Below are 22024 nucleotides of genomic sequence, written 5' to 3'. Positions count from 1 at the left end.
ATAAATAAAAACACACAGTACCAGAGATAAAGAATGCCTTTGACAGACTCATCAGTAGATGATACAACTGAGGAAAGAATCACTGAACTTGAAGATAGGTCATAGAAATTACCCAAACTGAAACTCAAAGGGACTCCTTCAAATGAAACTAAGATAATTCATTATCAGAAAAGAAGACAAATGTAAAACTTTAGACCAAAAAAAAAGAATTCATTATCGGCACTCCTACACCCCAGAAATGTTAAAGGAATAGGATACCAGACAAAGATATGGCTCTACATAAAAACTGGAAATGGTTGAAATGAAGATATTATAAAGGCATTTTTTTCCTGATTTTTCATTGCTCTAAAAGACAATTGATTTTTTTAAAAATGTACAAATAGCAATGTTTTGGGGTTTATAACATGCATAAAGTAAGATGTATGAAGAATTTGAACAGTGGGGAAGGTAAGAATTAGGAGTGTACTATTTTTGGGATTTACACTGTACATGAATGGTATAATATTATTTGAAAGTAGACTTTATTAGTTAAAATTCTATGTAGTAAACTCTGGGGCAACTACAAAAAAAAAAAAACACAAAAAAAACCCAAAATGGAGGTAAGAATAAGCCAAAAGGAACAAAGAGGGAATCATTAAAAAAAGAAAAAAAAGGACTCAATTCAAAAGCATAAAAAAATCAGGATAAAGGAGCAAAGAATAGATGGAATATATAGAAAATAACTTGCAAAATGGTAAACTTTAAGCATATCAATGATTGTATTAAGTGTAAATGGTCTAAATACTGCAATTAAAAATGAGATTGTTTAAATTTTATATCAAAAAAAGGCCTAACTAAATGCTATCTGCAAGAAAACCACTTTTAATATAAAGATATAGATTAAAGGTAAATGTGGAAATAGTATGCCATGCAAATACTAATCAAAAGAAGGCTGGAGTGGCTATATATGGAGTGGGGCAAAAGTAGTTTCACAGTTGTGAATATGTGAAACACAGTTTATTCTTTTTAAAAATATATATTTTTATTGATTTCAGAGAGTAAGGGAGAGGAAGAAAGAGATAGAAACATCAATTATGAGAGATAATCATTGATTGACTGCCTCCTGCATACACTCCCCTCCCTTCCCTGCCCCCCATGTGCCCTCACCGGGAATTGAACTGTAATGTCCTGGTTCATAGGTCGATGCTCAACTACTGAGCCACACCATTCAGGCCACAGTTTATTGTTGTGTTATTATTTATTGTTGCGTTATTTTTCCATAAGAACAACTGTAAACCTATTTTTGCACCATCAGGCATAGTAGACTTCTGAATAAAGAGTATTGGTTGGAGTGTCGCTTGTACACCAAAAAGTTTGGGATTGATCCCTAGTCAGGGCAAATATGGGAGGCATCTGATTGATGTTTCTCTCACATTGATGTTTCTCTCTATGTGTCTCTTATCCTTCCTCTCTCTAAAACATATTTTTGGGCAAAGATTTTTTTTTAAAGTACCACCTACAGTAAAGACAGGTAGTTGGTTGGAGCGTATCCCATATACCAAAAAGGTTGCAAGTTCGCTTTCCAGTCAGGACACACACCTAGGTTGAGGTTTGATCCCTAGTTGGGGTGCGTGAGGGAGGCACCCAATTGATATTTCTCTCTCACACTGATGTGTTTCTCTCTCTCTCTCTCTCTCTCTCTCTCTCTCTCTCTCATCAATAAAATCGTGTCCTTGAGGTGAGGATTAAAAAAAAACCACAATGGTGAAAAAGTCAGTTCATAAAAAGGCATAACAATTATAAATATGTATGAATATAACAGTAGAGCCCCCCTCCTCTCTTTGTCTCTCTTTCTCCGTGTGTGTGTGTGTGTGTGTGTGTGTGTGTGTGTGTGTGTGTGTGTGTAAAACTAATAGAACAGAAAGGAGAAATAGACAAATCCACAATACTAGTTGGAACCACAACATGCATCTCTCAGAAATTAATAGAACCAATAGAGAGAAAATAAGGAAAGAAGACCTTAACAGCACTGTCAACTAACTTGACCTGAGAGCAGACCACTCTACTGAGCACCAGCAGAATGTACATTTCTTTTCAAGTATATAGGGAACATTCAGTTAGGCCATTTTTGGTATAATAAAACAAATACAAAAGACTCAGAATAATATAAAGTATCATCTCTCACCAAAACAGAAACTAGAAATCACTGGTAGAAAGATGTCTGAAAAATTCCAAATACTGGGAAATTTACAACACACTCATATATAAATCTTAGGTCAAAGAAGAAATAACAAGGACAATGAGAAAATATTTTGAACTGAATGAAAATGAAAATATTTCAACATTTAAAGGGATACGAGCCTAGAGGGAACTTAGGTTATTTGATGCTTATAACAGAAAAGAAAAAAGGTCTTCTATCAGTACTTTAACCTTGTACCTTAACAACTAGAAAAGAAGAGCAACTTAAACTCAAATCAAATAGAAGAAAATAATCAAGAGCAGAAATTAGTGAAATTGCAAACAAAAAAAGAGTAAAGACTATCAATGAAACCAAAAGGTGTTCTTTGAAAGTTATTAAATTTGATAAGCCTCCAGCCAGATAAGCCTCCTGGCAAAATAAAAAAAGAGAAAGCACAAATTTCCAATATCAGGAATGAGAGAGGAAACATCACTACAGCTCCTACAGAAATTAAAATGATAAGTAATATTTTGAGTAACACAATTGTAGCAGGTCAGAAAGATACTGGAGCAAGGCTGAAGAGAGTTTCACTGGCCAAATCTGGCACCACTTGAGCACTAAAAATGGTGTAAATATAAATCATTGAAAACATGAAATTCATAGTTCCATATTGATAAAAGGTTGCTAATGAAAAAGGGAGGTCTCTTGCTTTGAGAAGAGTGCAGAGTGCTGACTAATAGATATGAAGGGAGTACTGAAGTTGGAATGTTATATTTTGCAACCATAGTAAAGATTGATTCAAGCAGAAGATATCAATCAATGTTAAATCTGTATGAAAATTTAGGTAAGTGGGACATATACATGGACATCAGTGATTCTACATGTGATATTGTTAGCATAGGTAGCTAAAGATTAATAAAGGAAGGGAGCAGCCCTTCTGGCATGGCTCAGTGGTTGAGTATCTACCTAGGAACCAGGAGGTTGCAGTTCAGTTCCTGGTCACAGCACATGCCTGGGTTGTGGGCTCGATCCCCAGTGTAGGGTGTGCAGGAGGCAGCTGATCAATGATTCTCTCTCATCATTGATGTTTCTATCGCGCTCTCCCTCTCCCTCTCTGGAAAAAAAAAGTAAAAATAAAATGAAGGGAGCAAAAGAAATCAGACATTATTAAGCATAGTCAACTAGGGAGCATAAAGCCTGCTTAACCAGAAAGCTACTGCTTCACAAACCCCAGGGGATTGCAGCATTTCCCTGCAACCTGTATAGGGAGGAAGAACTGACTTTTCAATCTCCCAGGTTCACTGGCCCAGAGAATGGGGGAAAGTGCTTCTATGAGGCATGAGGAGCCAAGATGGCAACCATAGAGGCCTGTTTGTCTAGCTTGGGAAAAGGATTGCATTGGATAAGGAACACAGAACCCCAGAAGATTTAGGAAATAGATTGGTTAGGGGGTGGATCCATCAGAAGCCCATGAAAGCTTGGGAAGTTGATTGGTTAACTTGAAGAAAAGCCTGGTCTTTCCCAAGCCCATCTATATATATAAAAGCGTAAGCGATCAAACGACCGAACAACCGGTCGCTATGATGCACACTAACCACCAGGGGGCAGATGCTCAATGCAGGAGCTGCCCTCTGGTGGTCAGTGCACTCCCACAGTGGGAGTGCCACTCAGCTGACCGATCCGTCCCGGTGGTCCACCAGCTGGGTAGCAGCCACTCACTCCCTCAGTAGTCCTGCAGGTTCAATCTCCAGAGAATGGGCCAGGCACCCACAGACTGGTGCTGCCAGCACTATCCGCGGCTGCTTCCTCTCCCCAGATGCTCTGCAAGGAAGAAACGATATAAAAGTGGCCACCAGGTGGCTTCCGACAACCGGCACGAACATCAGCAGGATGGATCTTGGATCCCGGATCCCAGGCCAGCAAGTGTATCCCACCACCCACCAGAAGGGCCTATGGCGTCCTGCCCCTGGTCCCCCTCCCCCCGCCCCCCTGCCTCTGGCGGATGCCAGATACAGGGCCCACAGCTGGCTGATGACTGCTGCTGCAGCAGCGTGAGCCTCTCCAGATTGGGACTGACTGGGCGTGAGCCTGCAGCAGGCACAGTGGGGCTGGGATGAGCAAGAGCGGCAGGCAGGAGTGGCAGGCAGCATTGGACTGAGGGTTTTGGCCCCATCCCCACAGGCCAACCCAAGGGACCCCACCCATGCATGAATTCGTGCACCGGGCCCCTAGTGATAATATAATCACAACTTAACAAAGAATTTTTCTCCAAGAAACCAGAAACACCAATCAGAAAGGATATATGCATCCCTATGTTCATAGCAGCACAATTTACCATAGCTAAGATTTGGAAACAGACTAAGTGCCCATCAGCAGGTGAATGGATTAGAAAACAGTGGTACATCTACACGATGGAATACTATGCTGCTGTAAAAAAGAAGGAGCTCTTACCATTTGCAACAGCATGGATGGAACTGGAGAGCATTATGCTAAGTGAAATAAGCCAGTCAATGAAGGAAAAATACCACATGATCTCACTCATTTATGGATAATAAAGACCATTATAAACTGATGAACAAAAATAGATACAGAGGCAGAGCAGCATCGAACAGACTGTCAAACTACAGCTGGAAGGCCGGGGAGGGTTGGGGCGGGCAGGGTAAGGATCAACCGAAGGACTAGTATGCATGCATATAAGCATAACCAATGGACAGAAGACACTGGGAGGCCGGGGTAAGGTCAAGGGAAAAAAAAAAAGGAGACATATGTAATACTCTTTGTAATACTTTAGGCAATAAAACAGAATTTAAAAAAATAAACAAGAACAAAAAACAAAGAAGCTTTCTCTCTGGGAACAGGCTTGCCGGGTTTGTTCACACACTGTTTCTGTAGCAGCCATGTGCCCTAGCAGCTGTGTGGCTCATAGCTGTGTGGACTTCAAGCAGTCTCCAAGCCCAGCCTGGGTACTGGACAGAGCAGCACCAGCCGGCCATAGCACAGCCAGGAACTGGACTAAACTTTGACATGGCACACAATCTCTAGACATTGCCCTATTTCTGGGCTTAATGAAAACAAAATTGGATTTTTCCCAAGGCGGGACAGATGGAGAAGAGACATTAGAAACCTGGGAACAGCCTTCTATCTATGGTGATATATAACCTGAACAACATCTAAAGAGATTGGGCACATCATTGCCTCAGTATTATTGCTCCTTATAAAGTGACTATTGGAATTTTGGTTATTTTTTGAGATATCTTCAAATACTTAGTTAGCTCTTCTCTGTATGAGCCTAGCTAAACTCAGTTTTAGCTCTGTTCCAGATCTCTGTTCCAGACTCCACTAATAACCAATGAGGTGTATTGCCTTTTGATAGAAAATTGAGCCTGGTATGTTTTGGAGAGATGGTGCCAGTGTGCCTTCTAAAGCCTGTGGAAAACCATAGCCTTGCAGGTGACCCCTTTCTGGGTTTGGATCAACTCTTTCATTTTTTATTTCGGAAATCATGTAAAACTTACGGAGAAATTATAAGAATAAGAAGAGTACAGAGATCACCTATATTATATTCTTCATCCTGATTTACCTATTGTCAATATTTTACCCTATATGTTAGCTGGCTAATATAGTCTTAAATTTTAATTTTCCTTCACTCTGCAAGTCTCCCCCCTGCCCCCATTTTGGTCATGTAATACGTTCTGGAGAGTCTTCAAAACTGAGGAGGGTATATATAGGGTGTCCCAAAACTCACGCAAGAAGTAATTTTGATAGAAAACACAGGTTTATAATTAAAAATTGTAAATTTTTCATTGATTCATAAAGTATACAATATAGGGTTATGTATGGAATAGCACATCGGGTAAATGGCCTCCATGGCTTTGCTGGCACATATGCAAAGCCATGGTCTTCATTGGTCTTCATTGTCCCTGCTCCTGGGCCGTAATTGGTACTTGGTAATGCTTATCGAATTGAAGGGATTGAAATCAAAGGGCAACAGATATTAGAATCTGATTCAATAAACCAAGTACAATTAGGCTTTTATTTTTTGTTGTTGTTAATGCTCACGCAAAATTCAAATCTTGCGTGAATTTTGGGACACCCTATACATTTGCTTCTTGAAGCCTGGATCTGTCTTGTCCCTATTTGTGGTTCACCAACAATATTAGAGTTGAAGCAGCCTAATTTATCTATGAAGAATAATATTGCAAATTTCTGTAGTGGTAGAAGAATTTGTGTGCATTCTGGTAGAAAGTACATGGTGTGGAGGGTGGAAGTTGTTAACCTAAATGTTTTCTGAAATTGTTGAGGTTGAAGATTTGGAGTGGAATTATATTGGAGCTAAAGAAGATAGGTGGTGTTCCTTGATTAAGTTCTATTTTGGAGGCAGAGCTACCAACTTACTATCACTTAACTATAGTTGAAGTCCGTAGAGACGTTAATGAAATTACCTAGGTTGGTAAATTTAGTACTACTTGGTCAGTTAATCTTTTTCTTGTTCCTCCCTATAGGAGATGTGCAAAAGAGTATAGGGCACTCTTTCCTGTTGGATCAGAGTTCACGAAACTAAAGTCCTTTGTAAAATCTAGAACTTAGTGCTATCAGGATCTAAGACTTTCTCTATGCTTCAGGACTGTTGGAATTATCAGGCAGGCTTGGATTGTCAAGAATGTAAGACGCCCTCGTTTTCTTAGAGTAGGAAGATGTAAAAGAATTTTGTGATCACATAAACATAAATGGAAGTTCCAAAATTGATATAAATACAAAAAATTAGACACATAAACACAAATATTAATCATTGCAGTGCTACAGCAAGCTCTTAAAGAAAATTAAATGTCCTGTATTAAGATTAAGGTATGGGGTATCAGTTAAAATGTGGACTATTCATATCATTCACATCCATGGAATTGAATTTTATGCATCCATTAAACATCATAACTCAGATTATCTGTAGACATGTAAAAATGCTTGTGACATAATATGGAAAAATCAATATACATTTCCTGCACATGTGATTTTAACTAAAGCTACATATACTTATGAATAACATGATAGTAATAACTTATAGTAATGTTGTTATATAGCATTTTTGGTAGAACAGAAATTAACCACTTAAAAAATGAACTTTATTTTTTAGAGCAGTTTTAGGCTTTCATAGCAAAATTGAGCAAAAGGCACAGAGAATTCTCATACACCCCCACATGTGTACAGCCTCCCTCATTGTCAACATCCCCCACCAGAGTGATACGTTTGTTACAATTGATGAACTTTTAGTGAATCATCATTAACACCCAGAGTTCATAGCCACTTTAAAAAAAATGAAGTTGGTTGAATTTTGAAATCTCTCCAGGGTTTATTGGTCAACAATCCAGAAATCTGTACGCAGGGAATCTTAGACACTCACTCCCTGACAGCTGCTAGAGGCTGAACGTTTATAAAAATTAAACCAATAGGGAAATTTATTCCAGTTAATCCCCTCCAGAAGACCTCTATCCCCAACCTACTTTGCCTTTTAACTCTTTATTTCCCTCTCACAATCGTGACTGGGCTGTGCCCGTTTGGTTGTGATTGAGCATCTCTCTCTGCACTATTACATGTGGACTTGTCTTCTTCCATCTCCCTCTAGGCAGTACGTTTTCAACTGAGCACCTCAAGCTTCAACTCCAGAAGGAATCCCTAAATGAATTGAGGAAAGAGTGTACTGCGAAAAGGTAAATGAAACTGATTGTCAAGTTTACTTTGAGGATAGGATTTGGAAAAGTAGGATTCTTTAAAAACTGCTGTTATTAATTTGTATTCTACATACCTCAGGGACATATTCTTTTATTCAACAAATATTTATTAAGCACTTACTATGTCTCATACACTGATAGAGGCGGTTATTAAAGCTCCTAGTATATACTCATAATCAGAAATGAGAACTGTTGTAGTTTTCAAGGCCATAGCACCATGACTTGATGTCTGAATCTTCTCCTCTTCCTGTCTTCAACATGTAGTAGAGTTGTTAGTTTTTTCTTCAGTAATTTCTTTAGATTTACTGCTGTTTAATGTTAGCTCATTTGGATTACCTCAACAGCTCCTAGATGATCTCTCTCACATCATTCTCTCCGTCTTTCCAGTTTATCCTCCACGTTGTTATCAGACCTCTCCTCTATTTTTACCATATATTTTTTCTTTTTTTAAGAGCTATGGTGATTGTTTTGCTTAGCTTTCAAATAACTTTTAATAAATTGGTGCTATACCACTGTAGCTAATTTTAGTCACTCCACAACATTCACTTAACAAATGCTAATGCTTCTTCTCTTTATTTTTTTCTAGCACATGCTCAATTTGTTGCCTCCTCTATTCTTTTGCTCATCCTTATTCATTTGTGTGTTTTTCTTTCAGGAAAGTAATTTCATCCTGCATTTTTCTTTAAAAAAACCTTAGCAATTGAAGACTTGAGCATGTTAGACCCAGAAAAAACCTTGGACTTCACTTAGTCTGTTCCTCTCAGTTAGCAGATAGGAAAGCAAGGCTTTTGGGAGTTACTTTTTGTCCTACTCACTAGGAAAGCAGAATTAGATCCTCTATGTCTTCAGTGATGTTTGCATTATAGAACTACGTTTACATTTCACTTTGACCGACAGCTTCTCCTAAATGCTTTCCCCCCCTTACATTCTTAATACAGTTGAGCAGGTATTTGTACTGTAGGTGTTTCATCTGTTGTTTATGTTTCTTGAGCAGTTCAAAGAAGAGCTGCATCATCTCATGCTGCAGTTTTTGCTTGTTTGTTCTTTTTCTTAAATTATATTCCTAACCTGGCAGCAGTTTTTTTGAGGTAGTTGTAACATGTAGTTGAAGTGAAAAATAAAATATTTTTTTAAGGAACTACTAGATGGATGATATATCCTGAAATCATATTAAATGAGATGGGGGTTGCCTTATAGGTCCTCTTTAAACCTTGTTTCCTTATTTATAAAATTGATATAATAATATTAACCTAATAGCGTTGTTATAATAATTAAATAAAGCCCTTTTAAAGCTCCTGGCATATAGTAGCAGGTGCTCAGTCAGTGATGATTTATACCCTTTACATCCCTTAAAGGGTATACACATATACTAGGCCTCAGTATGTATAGAGTTGGCTTGGTTGATAGTAGTTAGAGATAGGTAAGGGTGTATGTTAGATATTATTCTTGCCTCTACTGCTAAGTTTCTATGGCCTAGTCTACTAGTAGACCGTGCAATCTTTTTCTGTGTCAGTTATGTGGAAATAAATGTTTGAAAGCCTGTAAGCATTTTTTTTTTTTTTTAACAAATGTACTTTTTTCCTTCTCTTTAGAGAACTTTTTCTGAAGACTAATGCTCAGTTGACAATTCGTTGCAGGCAGTTACTGTCTGAGCTTTCCTACATTTACCCAATTGATTTGGTAAGTTTCAAATTCTCTGAAAAAATGTTGTTTTGTTTTAAAAGATGATTTCTATTTGAAATTTCCTCTCAATGAAAAAACCCATTGCTCTAGTCTTAGTCATATGCTCTGTCATGATTTCATTCAGGAGCTAATATCCATTTTAAAAATAGATTTAGATTTGATCAGCATTAAGTTCCACCATTAATTTTTCATACCAATTTGTTGGAGGGATGTGCTCATCTTCGTCTAAAAGAATACCAAAATCTTTAGGATCTTTTCACTCAAACACATTATCAGCTACCACCATTTCTTTTTTTAAAATATATTTTTACTGATTTTTAGAGAGAGGAAGGGAGAGGGATAGAGAGAGATAGAAACATCGATGAGAGAGAAACATCAATTGGCTGCCTCCTGTACACCCCCTACTGGGTGTCAAGCCCTCTGTTTGGGCATATATCCTGACCAGGAATCGAACCAGTGACCTCTTGGTTCATGAGTCGATACTCAACCACTAAGCTGCACTGGCCAGGCTCAACTACCACCATTTCTGATACATACATGCAGACACAGTACATGTCTCTCCTTAAAGAATATAATTACTAGTTAATTTATATTTATTAGTATTATTTCAGATATTCCTGTCAGACTGTTAAGTTCTTTAATCTAGTTTCTTGGAGTGAATGCAAAAAGTAAAATTTTATTAAAACTGACTAGATTCTTTTTAGAGAACCATATCTGCTAAATTTGATGTGTTTTTTTGAATGAAGACTAATTTTTCATTTAAAAGACTAATATTTTGAGAGGAAAGTTAATAGGATTTTAGGTTGCTCATAAATCTTACTCTATTTAAGATTTTTCATTTATAGCTATGAATTGGGCAAAGGATATTTTTATGATAAAATTTTTTTATGGCTTTTTGCTTAGATGTGCTGTTTTAAATGTTTATATTATAGAAAATTTCAAGTATATAAATATATAGTGGTATAATGAATCATCATGTACTAATCACCCAGCTTCAACAATTATGATAATATTTTAAGTCTAGGACAATATTGTCTTTGAATTAACACTGACTTGTTGAATTCTTGGAGATTTGACTTAGAGTTACTTTGCTTTATACATAAAAACAGTTAATTTCATTCTTTGGTTGTATTCACAGAATGAGCATAAGGATTATTTTGTATGTGGTGTCAAATTGCCCAATTCTGAGGACTTCCAAGGTATTTTATTTCTTTTACTTCTAAGTATTTGCTGTGTATAGGATATGAGTACGTTGCAGGGAAAAATAGAGATATCGTAAAATGTTGTTACCTAGCCTTTCACCAGAATGGTCTTGGACCTTTTGTCCCTTCCCAGTTGTAAGTATATAGATTCAGATTCCCTGATAGACTTAAAAGGCCATTTGGTCTAATCATGAGGAAAAAAATAGTTGCACATTATATTTGAAACTTAAAAGAAAATATTTTTTAAAGGGCTTTAAGAAAATTAGACAGTGGGGTACGTAAGAATACTTATATCCTCCCTATTCTTTTGCTTTTATTTTCATGACAAATTTGTATGTGGTTGGGAGCAGAGAATAACAAACATTAATCTGTTGTTATTTAGAAAATCATATTTCTGCTGATGTGAAATGTATTTGGAAATTTAATTTTTTTACATTCCTACTATGACAGGTTAAAGTTGTTCTGTCATTTCTGTTCTCTTTTAATTAAAAAATTTATATTAAAGATAATATATATACTATGATTCATAGTAATTGCTGATTTTAAAATATTTAATTTTCCTATTCTCTTTACCAGTATGCCAAAGAAAAGAACTTGACAATAAAATATTTTTTTATTGTTAGCAAAGTAGCATTTCCCCCCTAGTCTACACAGTGCTTTAGGCCTGTTAAATAGCTTTATAAATTATTTTCAAAGCTAGCATATTATCTATTTGGGAAGAAGTTATTAAATATAGAGCATTACCAGTTTTGGTTGGGATGTCCTTCCATTTCCCTATAAAGGAAATGTTGTTATTTATGGTCCTTTAACATTTAAGACTATTTTAATTTATTACCTCTATTGGCCTTTACAGCCACCTTTACAACAAGTAGTTGGGACATGATAAAAGAAGAGTGATAAAAAAGGAATGGAAAAACCTGTATTCAATCCTTGTTCACTTTCTAGAAACCATGTAATTTGGAGCAAGCCATCTAAGCTTTGAGTTGATTTCCTAATTGATAGTATGAACATATTAATTCATGTTGTGAGATTATATCTATAAAAGCATGATATTTTGCCTTATCTTTAATCTTTACAAAAACAAACATAGGAAACCCATAAGGAAGGTGGTACAGTCTCATTTTACAGTGTATAAATGAGCTATTCAGAGATTTGCCAGAGACCACAAAGCTAGGTAATAATCTAGCTGGGATTTGCCTGGTTTTCATTGTGCAGTAGTCCTTCTAATTTCTGTAAGTCATACAAATGTGCTTTCGTGTTGATTTTAGGCAAAGTTATGGTGTCTTAAAGTCCATGACACATCTTTTTCCTCATTCATCTATTTACAAAGCTACCGAGTACCTTGAGCCCTGTGCCAGGTTCCAGGGACACAGAACATTCATTTATTGAAAAAATATTAATTCAACTCAGGTACTGTGCTGAGTTTTGAGGATATGATGATAGAAAAATATGTTCTCTCCTTTCATGGAGCATACACAGCCTATTGAGCTAATAAATAAGAAAATAAGGCCGAAACCGGTTTGGCTCAGTGGATAGAGCGTCGGCCTGCGGACTGAGAGGTCCCAGGTTCGATTCAGGTCAAGGGCATGTACCTGGGTTGCGGGCATATCCCCAGTAGGAGATGTGCAGGAGGCAGCTGATCGATGATTCTCTCTCATCGATGTTTCTAACTCTCTATCTCTCTCCCTTCCTCTCTGTAAAAAATCAATAAAATATATTTTAAAAAAAAGAAAATAAGTATGTAACAAGTATTTAGTAAAGGAATATGCTATCTTAGACAATAAAGGAACCTACGTTAGATAAAGCAGAGAACAGCTCTCTGAGGAGAAGCATTTAACAGAAAATTTGAAGCTGAAAGGAGTCAACTATATTACAGTTGGGGAGAGCATTACTTAGAAGAGGGGCAGCAAGTACAAAGGTCAGGATGCAGTAATGGGCTTGATAAATCTAAAAAAACTCAGGGTGAGGGGATTGGGAGAAAAGACCTGTATTTTGGGCAGTTATGTAATCTCTCAGAGCTTACTTTCTTGACCTGTAAAAAATGAGGTAATATCTACATCTCCAATTCATTGTGATGATTGAATGAGATAACATTTGAAAATGCTTTTCCTTTTAAAGTGCTCATATAAATGCACTTGAAATTAGTTACAAGAGAGAGGAAGGAAAGAAGGAGAGGGAAGGAAGCAAGGAAGGAGGGGAGGGAGGGGAGAGAGAGAGAGAGAGAGAGAGAGAGAGAGAGAGAGAGAGAGAGAGAGAGAGAGAAAAGAGGAGAGAGGATAGAGGGGAGAGGGAAGGGGAGGGGAGAGGGGGGAGGGAGAAGAAGGAGGGGGCAAGGGAGGAGGGGGGAGGAGAGGGAGGGGAGGGGAGGGGTGGGGAGGGGAACGGAAAATCCCAAATCAGACCTATGTGGCCGGGGCATAGTGAGCAAGAGGTTGAGTTATATCAGGAGAAATAGGAAAGGTCAGCCAAGGCTCTGAGGCCACTGTAAGGAGTTTAATATTTTATTCTCAGTTGAGTGGGAAACCCCTGAACGGTTTCAAAAGGGGAATTACATGAGCTGATTTATGTTTTTAAAAGTTACTCTGGCTGCTAAAAGCAGAATGATTTGAAGGGAGGCAGTAAGGGAAGCAGGAATATCAGTATTGGTGACTGTCACCTTAATCCACTCTGGGACATTTCTTGATTCTGTTTTTGTTTTCTTTGACGTTGTTTGTTTCCCAGTTTTTCATAGCTTTTATTAGTTACCTGTGCTTTGTGTATGCCCAACAAGCTGAATAAATTCTTCATACTCTTTAAAATAGAAGTTCAGCTTTTTAGTGCACTTGCTGAAAAGTGAAATGGGAGATAAAATGAAATAAGTATTTACTTTCACTCTAAGGCCCTATTCATGCCCCATAACTCCTAGGAATCAGACATTTTAAGAAGCACATATGGTGGTATTGGACTTTAGAATTGTATGTTAGCATTCTGGAAGGCATTTCCATATACTCAATTTACTGAGTGCCCTGTGTGTGTCATCTGCTGTGCCAGGTGCTGAGGGTATACAAAGATGATTAAGACATTGATCCTACCTCAGTGAAGTTTCAGTCCAATTGAGGCTATCCCACTTGTAATCAAGCCAATCAAGAAATATTTATTGCATTCATACTCTGTGTCAGGCATTTAGAAATTATCCCAGGTACATGAGACTCAAAGAAGTGGGCATAATCAGTCTATCAGGAGGGGATCAGAAAAGCCTTTTTAGCAAAATTGGTGGCTGAGGTGTCTTAAAAAAATGAAATAGTATTCCCCTGTTGAGAGAAGGGTAGCAGGACATTTTAGACTGGGTGAGTAGAAATATGATAGCAGGGAATATCTTGCACAATGCTATCTTATTAATTAAATGTTCTGTGAGAGAAGAAATTACATTCCATTTTTTTTTAAAAGACAAGAAAATTGAGGCTCAGAGAGATTAGTTAATTTTTCCAAAGACTCATGCTAACCAGTGGCAGAACTAAAGTCATCTCTGGTCAGCCCGATTTTAAGGTACATATTATTCCTGTCATGATGCACTTTTCTTCCTTGTTTTAAGTAATAACCTCTTCCAAACTTCTGCCAGCCTGTAGTGTTCTGTAACAGATGCATTCTCGGTGAGACTCTAGTGAAGGAATTCCAAACTGGTTGTCCTATGTGATTCGTGAGACTTTGCTGGTATAGACTTTAAATTGCATGGCTTAATACTGTTAGGGAAACTCCGCCACGGTGCCCCAAAATTTACTGTGCCTTTCTAAATGGGTAACTTACTGTTAGAGTATGTCAAAGAGACCTGCACCCAACGGGAGTAAGTTGTCCGGTGAAAGTATTCATTTGAGTTCCATTGACAGAGACATTTCTTGTATATAAAAAAAAAAGTTTGTGTGTCTTTTTAAGTAATCCATAACACCAGAGCCTTTTGTGGTAATGAGACCCAGATTTCCTTCTGTGTCTGTATCCCTTTATGCAGGCATGATTTCTTGGAAAGGAGAGTCCATATGTCAAACAGTGTCTCATTGAGAACATGGAATGATTCCATAGATGCTGTGGCAGTGATTAGAGTTTTAAATATTTTGTCCTTTCTGGATCAGTGGGTGCTTGGTTCCTTATCGAATCAGCTGCCTCAGTGATTGGGAAGGCAGGATGGTAAGAGCTTTTAGATCACTTATTGTACACGGATGCATTTGAACATTGATAGTTTGTCCAGCATATAAGTCAAAGAGACATTTGAATTAATTTATAATGTTGTTATGGAGAGTGTGTATTTGTGGAATTTATTATCAAAAAGTTACACAACAGCTGCAACCCTGAGTAACCACCAGCATTTAAAAAACAAATCAGAAATATTTATTATGAGGAAATTGCAGATTTTTATTTTGTTTGAAGCCACTTAAAACATTGTGTTTTTTTTAGGATTTTCTTTTTTTACGTACCTGAGTCTTACAGTTTATTCCTGTTCCTCCCTGAACTCCCTCTCCAACTTCTCACCGACAAAACTATCATCTGTGACCTTTCTAACCCCCAGAGCAGCACAAGGAACACAGACAGACCTCTGCTCTGCATTAGGTGTTAGGGACGTCATTAATGCTTACTGGAAAAGTACACCCCAGAGAGCCAGGTTTTGGCTTTGGCAGGTAAAAAGTCTTTTAGATCTTGGAATGCTGGAAACCTTAAACCTTTTGGTTTTTTAGCTAAAGTGATTGGCAACAGAATGTGACATCTGAGGTTTTGTGGCCAGCAATAGCCATAATTAACCACATGAGCTCACATTTTCCCACTGGAGGTTCAGTGGTCTTGGGGTGATGAAAGTGACTTCCCTACCAGGAGGTGGTTTTCCTTTTGAGGGTATTGGAATACCCTTGGGCCCTGTAATGCCTCACCCGTGGTCCCTTTAAAATGTTTTTTAATATAAAGCTTTAATATTGGAAATCCAACGCCCTGGTGTTTAACAGTGAGGCTGTGACTGAGCACTTTGGTCTGGAAGAGGAAACAATCTGGGGTTTTAAGAGGTGGAACGGGGAGTCTTGTGGGGGGAACGATGGTGAGTGTGAGGAACCAGAATCAAAGCTAACTTCCAATATTACCCAGTTTCTAGTGTTTGCTATTTCTTTTTGGTTTTTAATTTGCATATGTAGGCTTTTAGGAGATACCTTTTTATCATTAAATTTAAGCAAACTTGTTTCGATCGTTGAAAAGAGGTGATGTTAGAAGACCAATTTTTGTTTTTTTAATAGCTATGTGGTTGTAGTCTCAAAATATGCAAATGTAATTCTTTAGTATCACTCCTTTAGTAATATGGAAAAAAGGTAGATGCTTGAGTGTTTAGCATTGGAGAGTTGTTGTTTTTAAACATTTGTAGTTTGCATTTAACCCAGCCATGGGCAAACTACGGCCTGCGGGCCAAATCCAGCCCGTTTGAAATGAATAAAACTAAAAAAAAAAAAAAAAAAAGACCGTATCCTTTTATGTAATGATGTTTACTTTGAATTTATATTAGTTCACACAGACACTCCATCCATGCTTTTGTTCCGGCCCTCTGGTCCAGTTTAAGAACCCATTGTGGCCCTCACGTCAAAAAGTTTGCCCACCCCTGATTTAACCTCTTTGGGAGGCTAATTAAAAGGCCTTCTGTTGCTTCTGTCAGGTCATATAGGAAAGAACAAGTTTAGTGTGAAGCACATACAGGAAATTTAGGGCTTATAGATCCTTCATTACTGTAAGCCCTCTTCTTCTTCTCTCCCTTCCAAAGAAGGTTCTTAAAGACCAAGTCCTTCGGTATTTTATGTTTGATAAGCCTCTTTACAGATTCAGCAACCTCTGATGCAGCTCAACATTCCAGCTGTGACTCCACAGATAGATATTTTGGGGGTCTGGGTATAGGCACAGTTCTCCCTCTTATTCCATCACTCATGGTTTTTATCTGTATGGCTTTGACTAAGCAACTTATATGACCTAGATCTCATTTTCTTTTCATCTCTAAATGGATAGCATTAGACTAAGTGGTTTTTAAGGACTCTCCTAACTCTAATGTTACATGATGATTAAATTGTAAATGTGATGACTTTACAGTGTAATGTAATGTTAATCTCAAAGGTAGTGTGATATACAGATTTCAATAGAAGCAGAGTGCTGCGGTATTCAAGGTACTTGGGTGGGACCGGGGCAAGAGGACAAGGTCTTTAAAAATAGGAATAAAAATAGGATTCTAGTCAGTTAGGGCATGACTCAGAACTGTCAGTTGAAATGAATGCTGTTTGATATTTTTTTCATCAGTTTGATTTGAGAGAGCATCAAACATTGATTGAGAAGTCCATTCTCTGTCTGGTACTATACAAGCCACTGAGGACTCACAGACTTTTTATATGTTCTTTGCCATTCATAGAAAAGAGCAAAGAAACTCAGGTGGTACATGTGTGTCATATGCTTGATATGTTCTAGGCTTCCAAGTTAAAAAATTTATTCCACAGTTAAGTTCTGGGACAGTATGCTAGAATGCCTAGAGGACAGAGACAGTGTCAAGTCATCTGTATACTAGCCGTATTACTTGGACAGGTTTCTTACCTTCTTTGAGCCTTAGTTTCTTAAGCTGCAAAATGAATGACATAGCATATAAAAAGTCCCCAGTTTAGTAATTATTGATGAATGAAGGACTGTCACAAATAAAGTATTATGGTCAATTCTGGTGGAAGAAAAGTATATCATAAAAGTTATCTATTTTTATAATATGATTCAAGAGAAACCAAGGGTCTGCTATGGCAGTCAAGGGTAGAGAATTCACTGAGGACTAGATGGCTACTGGTATAATGGCATTCCTACAACAAGAAGATAATGCTTAGATAACTAAGTATAAATATAAAAGAAGAATGTGAATAATATTACTAATAATTGAAGTTAAATGTACCCTTAGAAATCAGGAAATATTCAAGCCAAGGCCATCTCAAGTATTTCAGCCTTTCTTTGGTTGGAGGTATTCCAGATGTGTGAAATCTTTTAGTATATGTGCACGTGTGTGTGTGTGTTTGTGTGTGAAATTTTTTAAGTATTTTGGGAATACCGTATACCAAACAGTTACTTTTTTCTTCCTCTTGGGTCAAGTTTAAACTTTTTGTTGTATTACTTGTTTTGAGTGCCTAATTGATTATCACTTGGTAGGTGGTAGCAGAAATCTGGTTGGTGAGTTAAAAATATAATTCTGTGACTTCTTAAAAGACAGTTACTTATGTTTGATTGGAGGATACATGCATTTTTCAACAGTTGCTTCCATTTAATTGCATAAATAGGATATATTAACACTGTGGCTTTTTAGTTTTTTGCTTTTACTATTTAAAACATTTCCCCCCTTATTATATTTCAAACTTTATCAACTTATTTATGCAACACTATCTTTATGAATATTGAGAATATACCCTATAAAAGATTATGCTATTTCACTTCATATTAGAATTCGTAATGCTGTATAGTAGTATAGCAGCACAACTATATTGCTTATAAGTTGTTAATGAATAAAATATACAGTGCTTATATAATGAGTTATGTTTAAACCTCTGAAACTAACTTTCACATTGTATAATAGGCTCAACTATTATTTCTACCTTTAAAAATGCTGGGGAAGGAAGTAATGAATATTTGAATATATTAAGAATTCTTTAAATATATATCAAATGTTAATCTCACCACATTAATTATTGGGAAATAGTTTTGAATATAGTAAAGTAAATTTTAAGTGTGTTTAGATTTGTCTAAAATTCATATAATTGAATTAAGTTTATAATATAAGTGTATAATTGAGTTTAAGATTATAAATGTAAACTATGTAATTTAGATAAGAATATTTTATTTACCAGTTATTTCTTAATAAAATCTCCTTTGAAATTGATTCATTATGATCTCATAGCTACATTTAGAAGGTAAATAATTGTTTTCTTCTGCTTTTAATCTACAGCAAAAGATGATGGAAGCATTGCTGTTGCCCTTGGTTACACTGCACATTTGGTCTCCATGATTTCCTTTTTCCTGCAAGTGCCCCTTAGATATCCTATAATTCATAAGGGATCTAGATCAACAATCAAAGATAATATCAATGACAAGCTGACAGAAAAGGAGAGAGAGTAAGTATCTTTCTAAAATATATTTTTAATACCAAGCCAGTATAAAACATGGAGTATATTAAAAACATAAAATGTGACTTAGATTGTAGTAATTTTTATATATACTTTTTAAAATTCTGTTTCTTTTATTTATTTTTTAAATTTTTTTATTGATTAAGGTGTCCTTATTCCCCCATTTCCTCCCCCTCCTACTCATGCCCTCACCCCCTTGTTGTCTTTGTCCATTGGTTAGGCTTATATGCATGCATACAAGTCCTTTGGTTGATCTTTCCCCCTTACCCCCAGCCTCCCCTACGTTCCCTCTGAGGTTTGACGGTTTGATTGATGCTTCTCTGTCTCTGGATCTGTTTTTGTTCATCAGTTTATGTTGTTCATTATATTCCACAAATGAGTGAGATCATGTGATATTTATCTTTCTCTGACTGGCTTATTTCGCTTAGTAGCATAATGGTCTCCAGTTCCATCCATGCTGTTGCAAGTAGTAAGAATTCCTTTCTTTTTTACCGAGCATAGTATTCCATTGTGTATATGTACCACAGTTTTTTAATCCACTGATCTGCTGATGGGCACTTAGGCTGTTTCCAAATCTTACCTATGGTGAATTGTGCACTATGAACATAGGGGTGCATATATCCTTTCTGATTGGTGTTTCTAATTTCTTGAGATATATTCCTAGAAGTGGGATCACTGAGTCAAATGGGAGTTCCATTTTTAGTTTTTTGAGGAAACTCCATACTGTTTTCCACAGTGGCTGCACCAGTTCTGTTTCTTTTAAATAGAATATAGTCATCCATTCATTTAGATTGTAATGGATCTACTCCTGCACTTGTTAAAGTTGCTAATCATAGCAAAATTGACTCATTTAAGTTTAACTTGCTTTTTTGAGGACAAGTATAATAATTCTGCAAATATTCATATAGTACTTCTTTCCTGTTAGTCAACAAATGAAAGAGGTAAAAGATTTATCAGAAAGACAACCAGAAAAAGAATGAGAGACTTAACAACAGATTGTACATATCTGAAAAATGGATTAGTAAACTGGAGAATATGTCAGTAGAAAATATCCTTACCAAAGCACAAAAAAACAGAAAAGATGTATTGTATAGAAATATGCTAGACACATGTAGGACACAACCAAAAGAGCTTATATACTTATAATTGGAGTCACAGAGAAGAAAAAAAGAGCACACAGGGTAAATGCAATATTTTAATAATTAATGACAGTATTTTTCAAATTGATGAGGCATCAAGCTACGAATTCAAGAAACATTAAATATAGCATAAAGTAAATACAGAGCCAAAGTACTTAGGGAAATTATTGTGAAACAGCTGTAAACCAAAGACAAAGTGAGAATATTAAAAGTAATTAGGAAAAAAGACAGACTAAGTGTCAAAAGAACAATAATAAGACTGAAAGCTAATTTCTCAATAGAAACATTGAGAGCCAGAAGTTGATGCAATGACATTTTAAAAGTACTGTAAAACAATATTGCCAATTTAGAATTCTATATTCAGTGAACATATCCTTCAAAAGTAAAGGCAAAAATAAAAACATTTCAGACTATCGCAACTGAGAAAATACCTATACTAAGGGGAAATACCTAAAAGCAGAATAAATAATCTCACACAGAAATTTGGAAATGCAAGAAGGAACAAAGAGTAAATATGAGTATTTCTAAATTAATTTAGACTAAAAAGAAAAGGGGAATATCTTATTAAGTATAATATATTTAGAATTGTAATGCATGAGTAACACAAAAGTTGGGAAGTAGAAATGGAGTTAAAGTGTTCTAAGATCCTAGTATTATCTGGATTTTGGTAAAATCCTAACTTATATTAGACTCTAATAAATCAAGGATACATGTTATAATCTCATAACCATTAAAAGTTATTTTGAGCAAAAAAATAATAGAGGAGATAAATGGAAAAAAATTAAATACTTGATTAATCCAAACGAAGGCAAGAAAAGAAAGGAAAATGAACATTAATTTCAAACCTAAACAAATAGTAAATCTGTAGATATGAACTCAAACTTATTCTGTAATTACATTAAATGTAAATGTTAATAAATATTGTCAGGCTGAATAAACATATGAAAAGATGCTCAATGTCACTAATCATTAGAAAGATGCAAATTAAAACCACAATGAGGAATGGCTACCATCAATAAATCAGCAAGTAAGTGCTGGTGAGGATGTGGAGAAAAGGGAACCCTAGTATTCAGACAGTGAAATTTAAAAAGTGAAATTTAAGGCAATTAAGTGGGACATTTTATGATAATACAGTCAATTCCAAATATATATGTAGTTTTATAGATAAATTTTTTTGAAAAAATTTAGGAAAAAAGAAAATATTGGATGATAATGTTTGTCTTTCTTCAGATAAATTTCACTTTAGAAACCCTCCTTTTATTGTAACCCAGTTTTAATTAATCAAAAATGTCATTGCAACTATTAAATTCTTTGCTTGTAATGTATGTTTGTGAGATAATGAACCATTTTCTTCCCTACTGTGTAAATGACACTATGGAGACTAATAAGCACTTTTATAAGTTGTAAAACTCTTTTAGGTCACTGGGATACCTCTCAGGAAATTAGCAAAATAAGTAAAATATATATATTTTACAGCCATAACTTCAAATATTTAGATAAAAGTTAACAGAACTACAAGGAAATCCACAGTCATAGCAGAGAGGACTTCGAATTTCCTTTCTTTAACTATTAGAATAAGCAGACAAAAAAAAATCAGAATCTAAAAGACCTGAATAGAACAATTAGTAAGCTTGATCTAAGTTATAGGTAAAAAATATTGCACCAAAGATTATAGGATATACATTTCTTTCAGACACACTTGGAAGATTTACTAAAATTGATTATGCTGGGCTTCAACAAATTTCATAAGATTAAAGTGATTCATAATATGTTTACTGACCACAGTGAAATTTACTAGAAATCAATAATCCCTAAATGTGTGGATATTAAATAGTATACTTCTCTTTAACCTATAGACTAAAGAAGAAATTATAAAGGAAATTTGAAATTATTTGAAACAATAATGAGAATACAGCATATGAAACTTTGTAAGGTGCAGCTAAATCTTTGCTCAGAGGGAAATTTATACCCTCAATTGCATATATTA

The 22024-nt window shown here is 36.0% G+C and overlaps 1 protein-coding gene across 10 annotated transcripts in view; it reads left to right on the top strand.

Annotated features, from left to right (window-relative positions):
* The window catches only part of UVRAG (UV radiation resistance associated), a 277758-nt gene that overhangs the window by 132398 nt on the left and 123336 nt on the right, over positions 1–22024 (top strand). For all 10 annotated transcript variants that reach the window (XM_036324920.1, XM_036324925.1, XM_036324919.1 and 7 more), the window contains 4 exons: positions 7776–7860; positions 9474–9561; positions 10703–10763; positions 18721–18886. In XM_036324920.1, the coding sequence (XP_036180813.1) occupies positions 7776–7860; positions 9474–9561; positions 10703–10763; positions 18721–18886 (400 nt within the window). The remainder of the gene's footprint in view (positions 1–7775; positions 7861–9473; positions 9562–10702; positions 10764–18720; positions 18887–22024) is intronic.

The sequence above is a fragment of the Myotis myotis genome, unplaced genomic scaffold (genome assembly GCF_014108235.1).
Source record: "Myotis myotis isolate mMyoMyo1 unplaced genomic scaffold, mMyoMyo1.p scaffold_m19_p_10, whole genome shotgun sequence".
Taxonomy (NCBI): Eukaryota; Metazoa; Chordata; class Mammalia; order Chiroptera; family Vespertilionidae; genus Myotis; species Myotis myotis.
The sequence above is the reverse complement of the archived record's forward strand: the minus strand, read 5'-3'. Positions and strand labels throughout refer to the sequence as shown.